This window comes from Varroa destructor, unplaced genomic scaffold, assembly GCF_002443255.2.
Source record: "Varroa destructor unplaced genomic scaffold, Vdes_3.0 BEIS01000004.1, whole genome shotgun sequence".
NCBI classification, from domain to species: Eukaryota; Metazoa; Arthropoda; class Arachnida; order Mesostigmata; family Varroidae; genus Varroa; species Varroa destructor.
Genome location: NW_019211457.1, coordinates 25,746,138 through 25,760,752, shown reverse-complemented (window position 1 = coordinate 25,760,752; position 14,615 = coordinate 25,746,138). Strand labels below are relative to the sequence as shown.

The 14,615-nt window shown below is 39.4% G+C and overlaps 1 protein-coding gene across 10 annotated transcripts; it reads left to right on the top strand.

The window, feature by feature from the left end:
* Positions 1 to 225: 225 nt before the first annotated feature.
* On the top strand, positions 226 to 7,421 carry LOC111250097 (uncharacterized). Of its 10 annotated transcripts, XM_086987578.1 has the most exons (11): positions 227 to 383; positions 801 to 1,239; positions 1,648 to 1,734; positions 2,200 to 2,273; positions 3,388 to 3,521; positions 4,727 to 4,887; positions 5,241 to 5,435; positions 5,590 to 5,767; positions 5,994 to 6,138; positions 6,350 to 6,441; positions 6,869 to 7,421. In XM_086987578.1, the coding sequence occupies exons 5-11, from the start codon at positions 3,407 to 3,409 to the stop codon at positions 7,045 to 7,047; spliced, it is 1,065 nt and encodes a 354-aa protein (XP_086843704.1). In that variant the 5' UTR covers positions 227 to 383; positions 801 to 1,239; positions 1,648 to 1,734; positions 2,200 to 2,273; positions 3,388 to 3,406; the 3' UTR covers positions 7,048 to 7,421. The 10 variants fall into 10 exon arrangements, with proteins under 10 accessions (XP_022660527.1, XP_086843704.1, XP_086843700.1 ...); XM_086987574.1 differs by having other exon boundaries at positions 1,355 to 2,273; XM_022804787.2 differs by lacking the exon at positions 1,648 to 1,734 and having other exon boundaries at positions 801 to 1,647.
* Positions 7,422 to 14,615: the final 7,194 nt, after the last annotated feature.

Here is a 14,615-nt window from a genome sequence, read left to right as displayed (position 1 = left end):
CAATAAACTGCTGTTACAATTCCGTTTTGTCCAATGGAAACTGAATACCGATCTCTTCCACGGGCTTGGCTCTTTCGAGAGATTTAGACGCAAAATGAAATTGAGCTGCCATCGGTACTGGATATAACTGTTTCGGTTATTAGTAAGGTATTGGGTAAGGGTATTCGAAGTATTTCAAGAGAAACGATCGTACTTTAGTCTAGTAATAATTGAGCTGGCAAACCACACTCACAGTTACTCGCAAGCATTGACCGATCTCAGCTGTCACCAATAACGGGGATTCTTACGGTGGACACTTCAGTATAGTAGATATGGCGGATAGCTCAGTTTTGCTTACCTATGTTTGCCTATCGTGTGTTGCCATTGTTCTGTTCTAAAGGACCGTGAGTATATTTTTCGACCTTGACCATCCGTATTGGAAATATTTTTTTATTTAGTCTACCCATCCTTAAGGCTAGTCTAAGACCAAATTGCACCTTAAAGTATAAAATTTTGTTACCGTTTGAAATATTAAATGTTCAAGCCAACCCAGTCACCTCTCTATGCGGTAGACAGTAGTGCCGGAACGTATATGACGAAACATAAACTTATTCTTGGAAAAATTTTATAATTTGGATTAATAAAATGGACCTCTGACTTGCTCGAACTTGAGCATGTCTCTCATTTTTTAAACGCTATCGACTACATATGGCTTGTAAGGTTTTTTGCGGCCTCATGAAAACAGTTTCTTATGACCTTACGCTGAGTCTCGTGCAATTCGGCTAAGGACCAATCCCTCGACTTTGACGTGTACTTTACAGAACAAACAGCATACCTGAAACTCGTCGAATCTTTGCCTGCGTTTCCTCTCAGGCCAAACACTCTATCACACGTTGAAAAGTTTATCAAGGATCTCGCGTATACGAATACCTTCAGTATTTACAAGCTTAACTATTAGGTTTTTTGTTGTTCTTAATTACCCCCAGTGCAATAGGAGGAACGCGAAGAATGTAGAACGTACACAAATTCATAATGAAAAACTTTTGCAACCTCGTGTTTTGGTGTGCGAGTGCGAAATGGTTCAAGCTGAAGTTTGTCAATATAAATGTATTCTCTAATTTGATTAAATTGAGAATTCGTTTTAAAGGAACGATACTGAAATCATCCGAACGACTTCGACTCGCACAGCATGGTCAAGGACACACCGTGCAATAAATCCAAAGGTTAAACGATATTCGCTTGAAATGTTGAAAGTAGGAGGTAAGTACTAAACATTTTTTGATGGATCATCATATTTAGTGAAAAAGCATTACGCCGACGAAGATCCAAGCCATGCACATGAGGTTTGTATACGTGACGACGGGTTACATGGCAGTGCGTGACACGGAAGTCCTACAAAGGAGCGGCCTATTTCGGCTCTAGCAATCATCACAATGTGGGAGGGGTAATCAGTCCAATGTGTTGATAGCAGAGCCGTAATGGTACCGCTTCGCCACACAACGACGTGCAGCCTGTGGCGTATGACTGAACCACCGCAAAGGAACAATGCCTGTCAAGCGTATCTTCCACGTGCCTAACCGATGTCAGAAATCTAGAACAAGCACCATTACGAAGGGACGGGGAAGCATGCAGACTGTCGAATAAAGAAGTCGTTCTCTTCATCCTAAGGTAACGTGGCCATGTTGGTGGAACATGTCATCGCTATCCCATTATTTTACCACCTACGATGGCAAGCCACACCCGGGATAATATTATGTAAGCATATACAGTAGCGTAAATGTGCGATATATAGAATTGCTGAGTAGCCATCTAGTGTAACATCAAATAAAGAATTTAGCCAGTAGCAACACGTACTGCCAATGTAAAACTAGACTAAGGGTTGCAATGCACGTGTGAGGGCCGTCTTATTGGTAAAAGTAAACAAAACCTGATAATTATGATGAATTAGAAATCTCAGGTGGCTCGTATCTGCAGATAGACTTGATTTTATGTGTAGTTCTCTTACAGTATGCGTTGACCCGTGAGTCACACTCAGGGCTATCCGGCGTGCGGCCATACTGAGCTAATCTCAGAAACTTAATTAATTTTGATATCGTTGTTAGTTTCATTCAACTTGCGTATAGTAAGAGCGCTTCTTCTTTTACTAAGAAAATACTAATAAAGGCTACTGAAGAATATGCACATTTGTACTTCATCAAAGTCTACGACTTTATATTACAGAGGAAGTTGCCCAACATCCAACTCCGTGTCAACTATCATTTATGGGCGAACTGGTCACAAGATCTGCGTACAGAGTAAGTGTTATGCACAGGCATGTGGAAAACTGACTTCAGAGATTATAATTCGACCCTTAGCTGAATGAAATTGTCCTACATTATTTTCGTATGGGTGCATGCATATGTACATCGTCAAATCTGGCCCATGCTGCCTGCATCCGAGGCATACCAGACGCTAGATAACTGCTAAATGCATTTAAAAAATTACCTATTATTCAGCAAATATCAGTTGAATAGTCTAAAATATAGCTCTGAGGTATACAACACACTTTCGAGTAACATATGGTCATTTACATGGGCAATGCCTGCACTATGTTTGTTTATCAGATATGCAAATTGAGGCAACGACACACAAATTGTTAGCAGAATTAACAATCTATCACTATACTGATATTTAATTTTCACGCGACACGCGCCATCTTCGTTATACGAGAAGTGACAAACGCTAGAGATATCGTTTAGAAACGATACGTGAATGCGCGTTATACACATGCGCACACATAACTCTATGATTACAGGTTGCATGTATGATCCTTGCGGATAAAAAAACAACACACGTCCCCAAAAAACTCACCGCCGGTTCGCTCGGGCTCGAAGAAGTGAAATGTTTCCCATATTTCTTGGAAGAAATAAGAGAGCTAATATATGTCTAATATTACGAAAGTTATTTTCGACGGGTATCAGCGTCGCCGACCACGAAATTCAAGCAAGGCTTTGAATGCACTAGACGACGGATAAATGCTGCTATTGTTACGGAGTGGCTATCGTGTCTCCTGAGCGAAAGTTAGGATCAACCTACGAATAAGATCGCATACGACAACCTCAGCAATTTAATCGTCACTTGGAAATCAGTATTGCGCAATGTATAGTAAACAGTAGTAGTTAAGCGAGCAATAAGTAGTGATAATATGCTACGAAGCTAACGATGCAGTACAAAACAAAAAAAAATTCCCACTTTTTCATTGTTTTTAAAAATGTACGCGTTTTCACATCTAGAATGTGTACAATTGGCAGCCTGAAATGTTCGGGCGAAAATAATTCTCTACGGCTATCCGATACTCTAGCAGGAACTCTTGCTTTGAGCATTCTTGAGCCTTCGGTTACCTCGAATCTTTGGCTTTTGTAACGGCAGGAAAAACACTGGTGAGAAAATGGCAGCCTGGTGCGGACGGCAAGGTCGACGAATAGGTTCCGGCGACGCGTCAGTTTTATGCGGGCCTAAATTAGCAGGTACTAACTACAGTAGCTGCTTCGACGGCAAATCAAGTACGTATGATCAAGTACGCTAGATCGGCCTTTGTATATATAACATGAGGTTCTCCCCTGAAACGACTATAAGTCGTGGTAAGGTGGTTACCATAAGTGATACAAAGGTGTCATGCAATACAGTTTCATAGTATATTTACATAAACTGTATCACAGTTGATACATATTTTTCCATAATAATTTTCAATATAATTTCATGGTTAGCCAGGTTAAAAAGATGACCTTGTTTGTCCTGAAAAGCGTTTACGGGTATTTAGGAACCCTTGCACAAATCCTTGCGGATGAGGATCTTAACGACACTAACAGGTGCTATTCTAGTTAATGTGTACTAACTATTATAAATGTAGGTTGTACTTATACTAATATATATATTTTTTTATTAATTATAGAGGTATGATATGATCCAGTATTTTATAATAAACATAATGTCACGTTAGTCACAAATAACGTTATCTTTTGCAAACGTAATACAAAACGTAAATGACACATTCCAGCCATAAACATTTAGCAGAATTGTATCTCATGTGACTGGCTTATTGCAGTATATATTTTCCACACCCTACACAAACTCGCTAACTACATTTCTAAGTTTTTCTTTTTGGCTCGATAAAACGACACACACAATGAGACGATTTCGATAAACGTTCAGCTAAGCAAGCGTCATTTGTAGAAGCGATACGTTAAAAAAAATCCGCCAAAACAACAATATGGAGCGTATTGTGTGTGGTTGCATTTTCCTATATGATGACGATGTGGTATAACACAACGAATAAGTGTTGACTTTCCTTCTATAGACACTCTAAAGGCAGTGACACAATGCTTGATACAAGTTCACATAGAGTGATAGGCTTAATCGATAATTTTCCGCGTCATTCAAATGCTGGCCGATAAAATCATACGCCCACATCAACCCGTTATTAAACTATGAGACCGGCTTTGCCTAGTTAACCTTTCAACGCACACGGAAAACCTGAAAAGGCCAAATCGCAAAAAGAAAGCTAACACTATTAGCACAAGGAAAAGCTACGCTGTGCAGAGATAAAATGGTCTTATCAACCCCATAATAGCCGCCCAACTTCAATACGTCACGAAGATTATAGAGTAAAAAACTGAAGTATAATGTAAATTTCATGCGATGGACTATGACAAACCTTCAATTTCTATTGACAGTGACTGTTCATCTTATATTACTTGTCTTGACGCAGCGGATTGTCGCGATGAAGTCAGCGACAGGCTTCAACTAATACGGATGGATTTCACTGACTGTTGTCGGCAAAACGAGGCAGGAGTCAACGTTCCTAAGCTAAGTTTGTCTAACCGTACGTATCTGATTCGTAAGGCCAACGCGATTCGACAAGAGCAACAGGTAACGCGCTGTAGTCTATTTTCCTATCTAAGCACACAGTAGTCTAATACTTTCACCTTTGGTAAGGCTTCAGCCAGCAACCCCTGACTTTTTCCAGCTAAAGTCAAAAAATATTATACAGTCCGTTAGATCGCTACGTCGTTAAATGCTATAGCTCTAATACAATATTATAGAAAGCTCCTATCCATTTAATTAACAACAGTAAAATATAATAAATAGCTGAACGTTTGTACGTGGATAATGAATTATCCTTTAGGAAACAGGTTACCAAAACGCTATTGCAGCTTGATCGTGAATTTTCAACTTAACTTATCTCGGTGACATTTCAAGATACATTTATCTATCGTTTTTAGAATGTTTTAGCAACGAAAATCCTCATAATATACTATTCATGTGATCAGCTGCGTAAAGCACATTTTTGTGCGTATGAACGAGAGCTTCGAAAGCAGGTTGAGTTAACGGAGGCTCAGTCGCAGGTGCTGCAATCGAGATTAACTGCACTAAGGGATGCGAACCTTCAGATTAGGACGCGAACCTACATTGAACAGGTTGGATTTTTAAGGTGCCGAAAGAAATGCCTTCAAACGTTTTCTGTATGGATGATAGAGGTGCAAAGATATTTGTAACTTGGAGTAGAAGAGGAGCGGGCCAGTTACCGCATCTATTTTCAAATCAGTCATAACGCTATTTTTACTGCCATAGAGTAAGGGTCTGCAGGCAAACCAAAACATGGAATTGAAGCAGAAAATGCAGGACTTGACAAACACATTGGCCGAGCAGAGACATCTCTACGAGTCAAACGTGAAGAAGCTTATTCTGATAGACGACCAAAAAGCGACTGAAGAGGCTTTCATAAGAGAAAGAATTAGTGAGATTAATAGTACGTCTCCTATAAGCTAGCTTCTTCTTGAGTACTTTGTTAAAACGCACTTGGAAGTTAGCAGGTGTTTACTCAGTCGGTGTTGCTGGATAAATAGTCGAACTCAATGAGAATGTTCTAGTCTTTCTAGAGTTCCTTCTATGTAAAATGTTTACACCCGTTTTTTGCTACTAGGCGCTGTCTACGCCGTCACTTGAACTGCGCAAACCCATTTTAAATATTACAGAAAGTGAAAGCATATGCCGAACTCAACATGAAGAAAAATGGGTCGCTTTTTGCGAGGCTCTTCAGCTGGGCGTAAAGGAGCGACAACAAGCCATAGATATGGAATTGAAAGATTACCAGAAACGAATATACAAGGAACATGCACGGTAGGCACTGAAACACCATACCTATTAATAGAGTTTATTCATGATAATGCAAATTTTAAGACTGACAGAATTCGCTTTGCGCTGACGTTTATGAGAATTGACGAAGGTTTCTTCGATATGGTTAATTAAGCTTTCTCAGAAGCTGATCTGCAGTTCTTCCTTTTCCATGGGCTCGTCAAGACCATCTAATATTAAAATTTACCATTTGAAGGTGTCGTGAATTAAAACGGATAGAAGAAAGCCAATTCGAGGAGAAGGAACGAACTCGACTCGCGAGTATCCGTAGGCTGAAGCTAACGCGAGGTAAGCTATTTCCTCCGCAGCAGTGTACTATATATGACGCCTAATTCGTGTTCTCTTGCCGATGCAAATGTCAAGGGCGAACCTAGTTCCGATTGAGATAAATAAATGTATATATAGTTTTGTAAATCTGTCATTTGTAAAATAGTCACAGCTCACCCCCAATTTCTTTTCTACATTCAGGATTAATAAACATGACTTCTAAAAAAGAACAATGAAAAAATGCACTTCTTCATTTGCGCATGTGTTGACAAAGAACACTTGTTACTTAAAACAATATTGTACTAAATGTTTCTCTGAAAATTTAAATGGATTGCCGAATTCTAAATGTCGCGTGACTGCAAAAATGGAGCCCGTTACGTATTTTTACCTTCTATAGCTATCCATATATGCTCTTCAAGTTACAACGTAATGTACGTTTTCTTTCCAGAAAGATTGCTCGAAAATCTCAATCTAAAAAGATCAAAAATTACCGCTGATGCCGGAACTGCTCAGGACCGGAAGTTCTGGGAGAAAGTTGTGGACAACTTATCACAAAATCGCCGAGACAGAAGCAGAATCGATACGGAACAACGTGAGCTGTTGGGATTGATCGAAGACTGCGACTAGAAAGACCTATAAGATTTGGAAGGAAAGTTCTTTGCATCATAAGAAAACCTAGGGCGGGTTCAATTTGCAGAATGGCGTAAACTTATGATATGACGTGCCGAATCATAGTGTCCTCGGTCTGCTTAAAGGAAACCTTGAAATCAAACACTGCCGTAAATATGCGATCATTTTAAAGCCGTCAGATAGGTGATTATAAAATTAATGATTAAGACTCTTCTTTTGCCTCATGCAAGATTGCATAACAAGAGATAAGATACGGATATTGTATGTACCACGGATTTGTAATAACTTGTAGTTTGTTACGTGAGAAAAAGGTGGATTCCAAGCTAAAAGAATAAAGAAGTCTACTCAGTTTGTGATAATACGCCTGTTTCATATGTACAGGGTAACAGCATAATATAATTGGTTATATACAGCCGTTATCTACAACCATGATTCGCTTAAGTAGGCCACCCTTGAAGTAAGGTTACTAACGATCCTTACGATAGTCTGTGGATGACACCAGCCATGCCGTCTAATCCAAAATCCCAACATCCATTATTTCGTCTATATTAGCGTCTGTACGTTGCTTTGTTATTATGAAATATGTGAATTATGATAGTTTTTTTGATTTGTTGTCAGTTTTTCCACCGAACCGCCGGTTTTTTTAAACAGAAACTATTTCCCGTTGTGTTTTTGTTTCGCACCTGACAGCCAGGGGCAATACGTCCGATTATGGATTGAAAAAGTTTGAAGTTTCTGAGGACCTCTATAATATAATTACATAGTAAAAATAATGTTGAACAGGTAGCGCATATCGGTACGTCAAGTTTCTGATATTTCACCTGTTTATAGCTGAGTTTGGTCTGATAAACTTAAAAGTTCCTCGAGGCCAATGCAGTTTCCTAACGGTCAGGTAAAATGTTGGTAAAATCAGACCTTATTGTCTAATCAAAGCGTATTTTATGTATGAACTGCAGTAAAACGGAACGCATGTGTACATACACAGAATTATCCTTTTTTTTTTCTTTGTCCCAATTTGCTGCAATTACTTGAGCTCTCCTTCGACAGGCGTAGCGTGTATAGTTGAAAGTCAGCGACAACTGATTTTTCAAAAATACGCTTTTTTTTCCGTGTTATTATATTAAAACACTTTATGTAAATATCACATTTCCTTAGAACAAACGTGAGCGCTAATGTCCCTACGGCAGTAGCTCATTGCGAAAAGGTTTCTATTAACAAGATGGTTCGCATCGAACGAACTAACCCTAATATTCTTGAGTAGCGATTGTGTGCTAATTCCAAAGGCCATATACTGTTTTACTCGTTGTACTCAGCCGAATCGATGAGGCAAAGTTACCAATACCACTCCTGTTTATCGTTGCCACAATGATACTAACACAACGTCTGACAATTCCGTAAGTGGCCAATATCCGCGGCAGTGCAAAAGGCTCATGCCGGCGGGTTTCCGCTGATACTTTTTCGAATAGGAAATACAGTATGTGCATTTCAATGGCGTATTATGCGGGAAACAGCTGAGGGCCCAATAAGCTATGCGGGAAGCCTTGGCGATCCCGTTATACCGTTATATAAAAGAACACTACGTGTTGCTCATTTGCCGTAATGCGAGTCAACAAATGATAACGGTTGGGGTTTAATGTCAACTAGCTGAACTGCGTTAAGACCAGCCCTACCTGGCTTTCAGGCATACTAAAATATGATAGTACTCGAAAGCTCTCAAATTATAGGTGGATTTCATTCTTCGGATCTGAGTACGGCATTTTTCTATATATTACAATTTCTACAATTTCATTAGCGTGAAAGGTTTAAGTAAGCAAAGCGATGTATACCCGCAGTTGCTCACTGCTTATATATATTTGTTGCATTCATTCATGGATATATAAAAGCTATTTTTTTATATATATCGTCATTAACCAATCAAATAAGGCTACTTAGAAATTTTACAGATTGCCAAGCAGAATTGAAAATACGTGTGCACTCGAACATACACACATGGTGTATTTTGTGAAGAATCTGCCATTCGTTATCTTTTGGCGGTGGCACATCTGATAACACTGTTTTTTAACGCATTTTTAACTACCGTAGAAGTTAAGGCACTGAGGCCAGTATTCGGCCCCCCATAGCTGGCTGCGGTTACTGTTGCAGTGCGGTTCTGCATGATCCGAACACGCAATTTCAGTCATGCCAAGGTCTTAGGCCTATATATAAGACAGTGTAATTTTGTAGTTATGAGGCGTTCGTAATCTCCTGTTCAGCTCTGACTCGCTCTTTGATATAATACCATACGTTCTTTATTGGATTCATATTGGATGAATCTTCAGGCTATGGCAGAGCTCTAATATTATTAGCGATGAGTAGTTTAAGGTCAATGACATAATGGCTTGTCGCGCGTTAATACAAAGATCTCATCTTGGAACAATTCTCGCGCCCTGTGTTCTCATTTTTTTCCGTAATCCCGTTGACAAATGTAGGTCTCCTGCACCTTGAGCGGAAATTACGGATCACACAATTGTCTTTGTTGAGTTTTTGACCTGCAGGCTTACAAAGGATCTATTGCCTAAATACGCTAAACATTATTACCAAATGTATGATTCATTCAAAACGACCTTCTTTAATATTATACTACCTGGCTTAACCTATTTGAAACACGAATATATGTGCAGAGAGTTTAGAGCTAACGATTTTTTGGCTGATCCACCGAAGCTGGAATGACTTATTTCGATACAACGTCAAAAAACCTTCACACCTCTGGACTCAGTTGAGAAACTGATTTTTTTGTAGCGCAGTTAAATGATCCTGTCTCCCCGTTACGTTGCGTACCGTTTTCGTCTTTTGCTTTAGTTTTTCTTAATGACAAAGACATTATCATTCACCTTCTGGGCTACTTTGTTAACTGCCCACTTCAATATTTCGACCCACTCACTTTTGCTGTCTGAGTCTGACTATCGAATTCTGTTGCTCTTCCGTAAGGTCTTCTGATATCTGAATTGTGCGTATCGACCTGGATGTTAAATGTATACGCTCTCTAGAAAAAAAAAAAAAAAAAGGGATGAAAGAATCAATTCAAGCACATTAAAAAATGCCTTTTACATACATATAGCCGACTTGAACATACCTGAGAGCATTGCTTGATATAGTTGTTATTGTTACTACGGATGTAGCACTTAACTCGTAACTTATTATTATTTCAGTAACCTTCTATGTGTTTATTAGTGTGTTAATTAGTTCCCATTAATATCTTTGAGAAAGGTCTTCTGGGTCCTTTTCCCGTTTGGTTGACGCCATATATCGCTCTTTAGTCCGAGCGTCAGAATTCGAGCGAAACTATATTTCGAGACTGCCAATTTGTTCCAATTGTTAAGCATTACAGAGTTGATTCGAAAATGGAGTAACCGAGCTCGCCAAGCTTGACTTGAATCTAGATTGGTTTACGAGCTTTTCAGTGGATGGCCAAGCAGCGTGAGTGGACGAAGACTTTCAGAAAGACCATTTCTCTAGGGAAAGTCAGTTAGAAGGACGCCCTGCGTCAGAACGTTGGGACAGATTTTAAGCGCCTTGGCCTCAAAGCAGTCTTGCGCGCTTCACTTTGAGAGACTGCCCTAAACGCTTAGACGGGGAAGTGGCGTCGTAATTAAACGGACGTTTCGGTTGGCTATAGATAATGGAATCTTACCACATTTGCATTCTAAATAGACCTACTACCTGTTCACCGCAGCTGCCTTTATAGCAGTGTATTTTGTTACAATTCTATATTGAGGCGCTTTGCAGTCGATCTGGTAAGAATTTTTCATACAACTTTTAAATCCAGAATGATTTAGGCAAAAATATGGCCTTTTGTAAGGTCGTATCGTATCTTGTTTTGTTCAATTAGTGTGCATAAATCGACCTAATTTCAACAATAATTAGTCGTTCACTCGTTTAACCCATCTGTATGTTTTAATACTAACCATACTATTATTAGTTAATTTATCCACTTGGATTTTTTACAAGTTCACATATATAAATGTTATCATTTCGTAATTAAACTTCACAACATGGAAAATCTGGCTAGGAAATATTTCAAAAAGGATGACTTCATTTATCTTGACCGGGTCCTCAAGGAACAGGGTTACAAGAGGTATCGGTATGTTTAGTGTTAATGAGCGTTAATACAATAATGTAGCTAATAAATATCTGGTATAAATGTGTATAAGTTTTTTCGACAATAAACATCGACATTATCATCCAATGTACGGCAGTTTCCTAAACACTAAGTGAATTGTTGGCAATACTGCCAAAAATGCCCGTCGGCATAATTCCGGATGACAATGAAAAGTTTTCTTTAGTCGAAGTCCAGTCCGATTCAGTTCGACTCGTAGTATTTTTAATCATCGACGTGCATGCGACGACTTCAGACGGTGAATCCAGAGCTTTCCTTGAGCTTCACTCGTCGGCCAGCTTACTCGATCGTCGGCGCTTCATTTCATTAGCGGCAGGGATTAGAGGCCGGTGAAAAATTTTTCAGAACGCACTTTACGACCGCTCCTCTTTCAGCGTCAGCCTTCGTATTTGGCTGCCAAGACGAGAATGGCAGCCTGAAAAACTCCCTGGCCACAGCGTCGGGCAACAGTATATACAGTATGTCGGGGCTGTAAGGAATGTGATTTTTTTTTCCTGTGGTTTTTGACTTGGCTAGGTTAGTAGCAACTCTTCGTATTAGTTTGACTTTTTAAGGTGCAGAAATGTATTACGTAACGTTCATGATTACCCAGCCAAACAAACATGTATTCTCTTTAGAAACACGTATGCGCCTCTGCACTTCGGCTGAATTTTCTTCGCAGCGGCATTAACTTAAATCTAACAAAAGGCTTAACTCGGTACGGAAGTTCAGCATAGAAACGTAGAAGTCTATGTAAATTGAGGGGCACCATAGAGACCAGCTTGTATGCTTTTAACCTGAGTGGTGCTACACTGGTGTGAAACCAAGCGTGTTAGTCAAAGCATTCGCAATACAGCCCTGCAAACTTGAGAAGATAACGGGCGTGTGATAAAAGCTCTGTTTATTGCAACTAATCGTTTGACCTCGTAAAAAATAAGCAGAAAACTGTAGATCTATTGCTTACACTTAGGTTTGTCAATATAGTTGAACTTTTAGGTTCATCACCGCTTTGATGATAAAGATGAACTTACATAATTTTTTGGATAAATAATAATACTAAAAGATGTATATGCACATATCTATGCGGTACACTGGAAATTTATCCTATAAATTTCGTTTCATGGCAAAAAAACTAACTACTTCGTATAGAACGCTCCTGGAGAGCATATATGAAAGAATTACATGTGCGCGCTTTTTCTCTCTACATCGCGGGGAGACTCAGCGGCCGCATTTCCGACGCTTATTATTACTTTCAACTCTTCCAGTTTTCATCTTTGATGGATCTCTGCCCTTTACAGCTCCAAGCAACGCAAAGCCTGCTGTTAATCTCCGTGGTCCTATGTGTAACTTTCTTAGATTATTACTAAACGTATGATTACTCAAAGAAGAGATTTGTCAATAGATACATGTCCATATCCAGTCTGAAGGGTAGATAGACAGATATCGAGGATATGGAAATAGCGCTTATAACCAAGCCTTTTTCGTGCATTATCCTCTGTCAGGTGTTCCAATTCCCTCAGGTTAAATTTAGGAGGTGCCTTTGTAACTACTGAGGTTTGCCTCAACTTTAATACATCTGTGCACCTTCTGCGTGCAGTATGACGAAGACTTCGCATCACTCAAGCTTTGATCATAAGCAACACTTCCTGTGTGTGCGATATATAAACGAATAAAAAAGAAAGCCTGGAGGCTGTCATTTGTGCTTTCCATTATACGAACACTACAAGACGTGAATCTGAAGCACTGATGGCCCTGCCTCATAACAAGGTTTATTTGTATTTAAGGACTTCTAAGGATAAATAAAGAGATCTGTCATAGCATTTTTGCCTGTAGGCGTTTCTATTTTTATGGCAGAGAGTTGGAACAATGCAAGTCCGCTTTCACTGGGACATGCGAGACACACGATAGAACATCTAGCCATCTAAGGGACCGTATAGCCTTTGGGAATTTAGCGATGGGAATCCTCTAGCTAAAGAGTTACCCGTACCTTTATCGGAAACAGAGAATTTAGGTTCTAGCAAAAACACCACATGGACTTGGCCAATGGATATACTCTGTGTGCTAGATTACAGTGTTCTTATTGCAGAAGGCAGTTTCCTGGTTTTTTTGTGCATTGCCTGTGGCTACGAAATCATCGCACGTATTATAAGAAAATCATTCATTAGGTATGGCTTTCGGAACTGTACCTGGCAGCAGAGTTACATAGCCTGAGAGTTTAGAAAGAGCCAGAGTAAAGGGTCGAATGTTTTGAGGTACCGCTTGTAAAAGTTTTAGGCACTGAGATATATAAAAAGCACGTGTTGTCGTGTCATAGTTGGGTTATCACATCATATTTAAATCTCAACTGATTTTCGTTACTCATCGTTTACTCATGCAAGATCACGAGATCTTGCTAAGCGCTCTTGGCTTTCTTCCCTTAGCTTCGAACGTAAGCGCCACTTAGGGGGCATTCTATCCCAAGGTTACCTATTATACGTATAATATCGCCTGTATTCTGAGAACCGCTGTCAACTGCAGAAATTGCGCAGATGTGACATATTCAATCGTACGTCAGACTTCGCTCTGTTATACCGTATTCGCAAAAATACGATTGTTCATAGTTAGATGCCACGGGAGGAACCACTGCTATTGTTCTAAGTTATGAGACGCATCGGCCTGTTTTCGAAATGACTGAAATATCCGCACTGTCATATATAGCTTCACAGAAAAGCTAGCTATATATCAGAGACTATGGATATAGTTCTATCTATATCCAGATTTATATATAAGCAGGACTGTATCCATAGTTTTTGAATCTTTTAAGCGATGCTTTCATTTTAGATTTCCTCCAAACCAGATTGATTGAGAAATGAGAAATTCCATGAATTTTCTCAAGTAACAATTACTACATATATTCGTCTTCTGGTCATATTACTGGTATTACTAAGTACGACAATTTTACTCAATTTACAAAAATTTAAATACACATATCCAATTTACCAATACGGTTAAATTTACAAACAGATAAATACTTCAAAGTGAAAGCCCACAACTAGACTGAAATATTGAGATACCCGATAACCTACACGTTGCCGTTCCGATGTTTCTTCAAGTACTAAATTTGTATTGAAACCGTAGATCATCTCTCTTCTAGCGGATAAAAGGGCCGGTGTATTTGTCCTTGAAGCTACCCCTCAGGGGGTGAAAAATTGCCCTTGCAGCAGTACGGCACAATCCTGTGAGATTACACGATTAGAAAGAACGGATAACGATATTCCGATTTGTCACCGGTCGCTCGATAGATATCTACTACATAGCGGCCTGGCAGAGATTGCTCTAGTACTTCGCTCCGAAAATCGGTCATAGCAAACACAAGCAGGTCTTACCTTTTCTTTCCTACCAAGATTTGATAGGTAATCTTCCACCGTAATACCACCTATTCTAGTTAGAG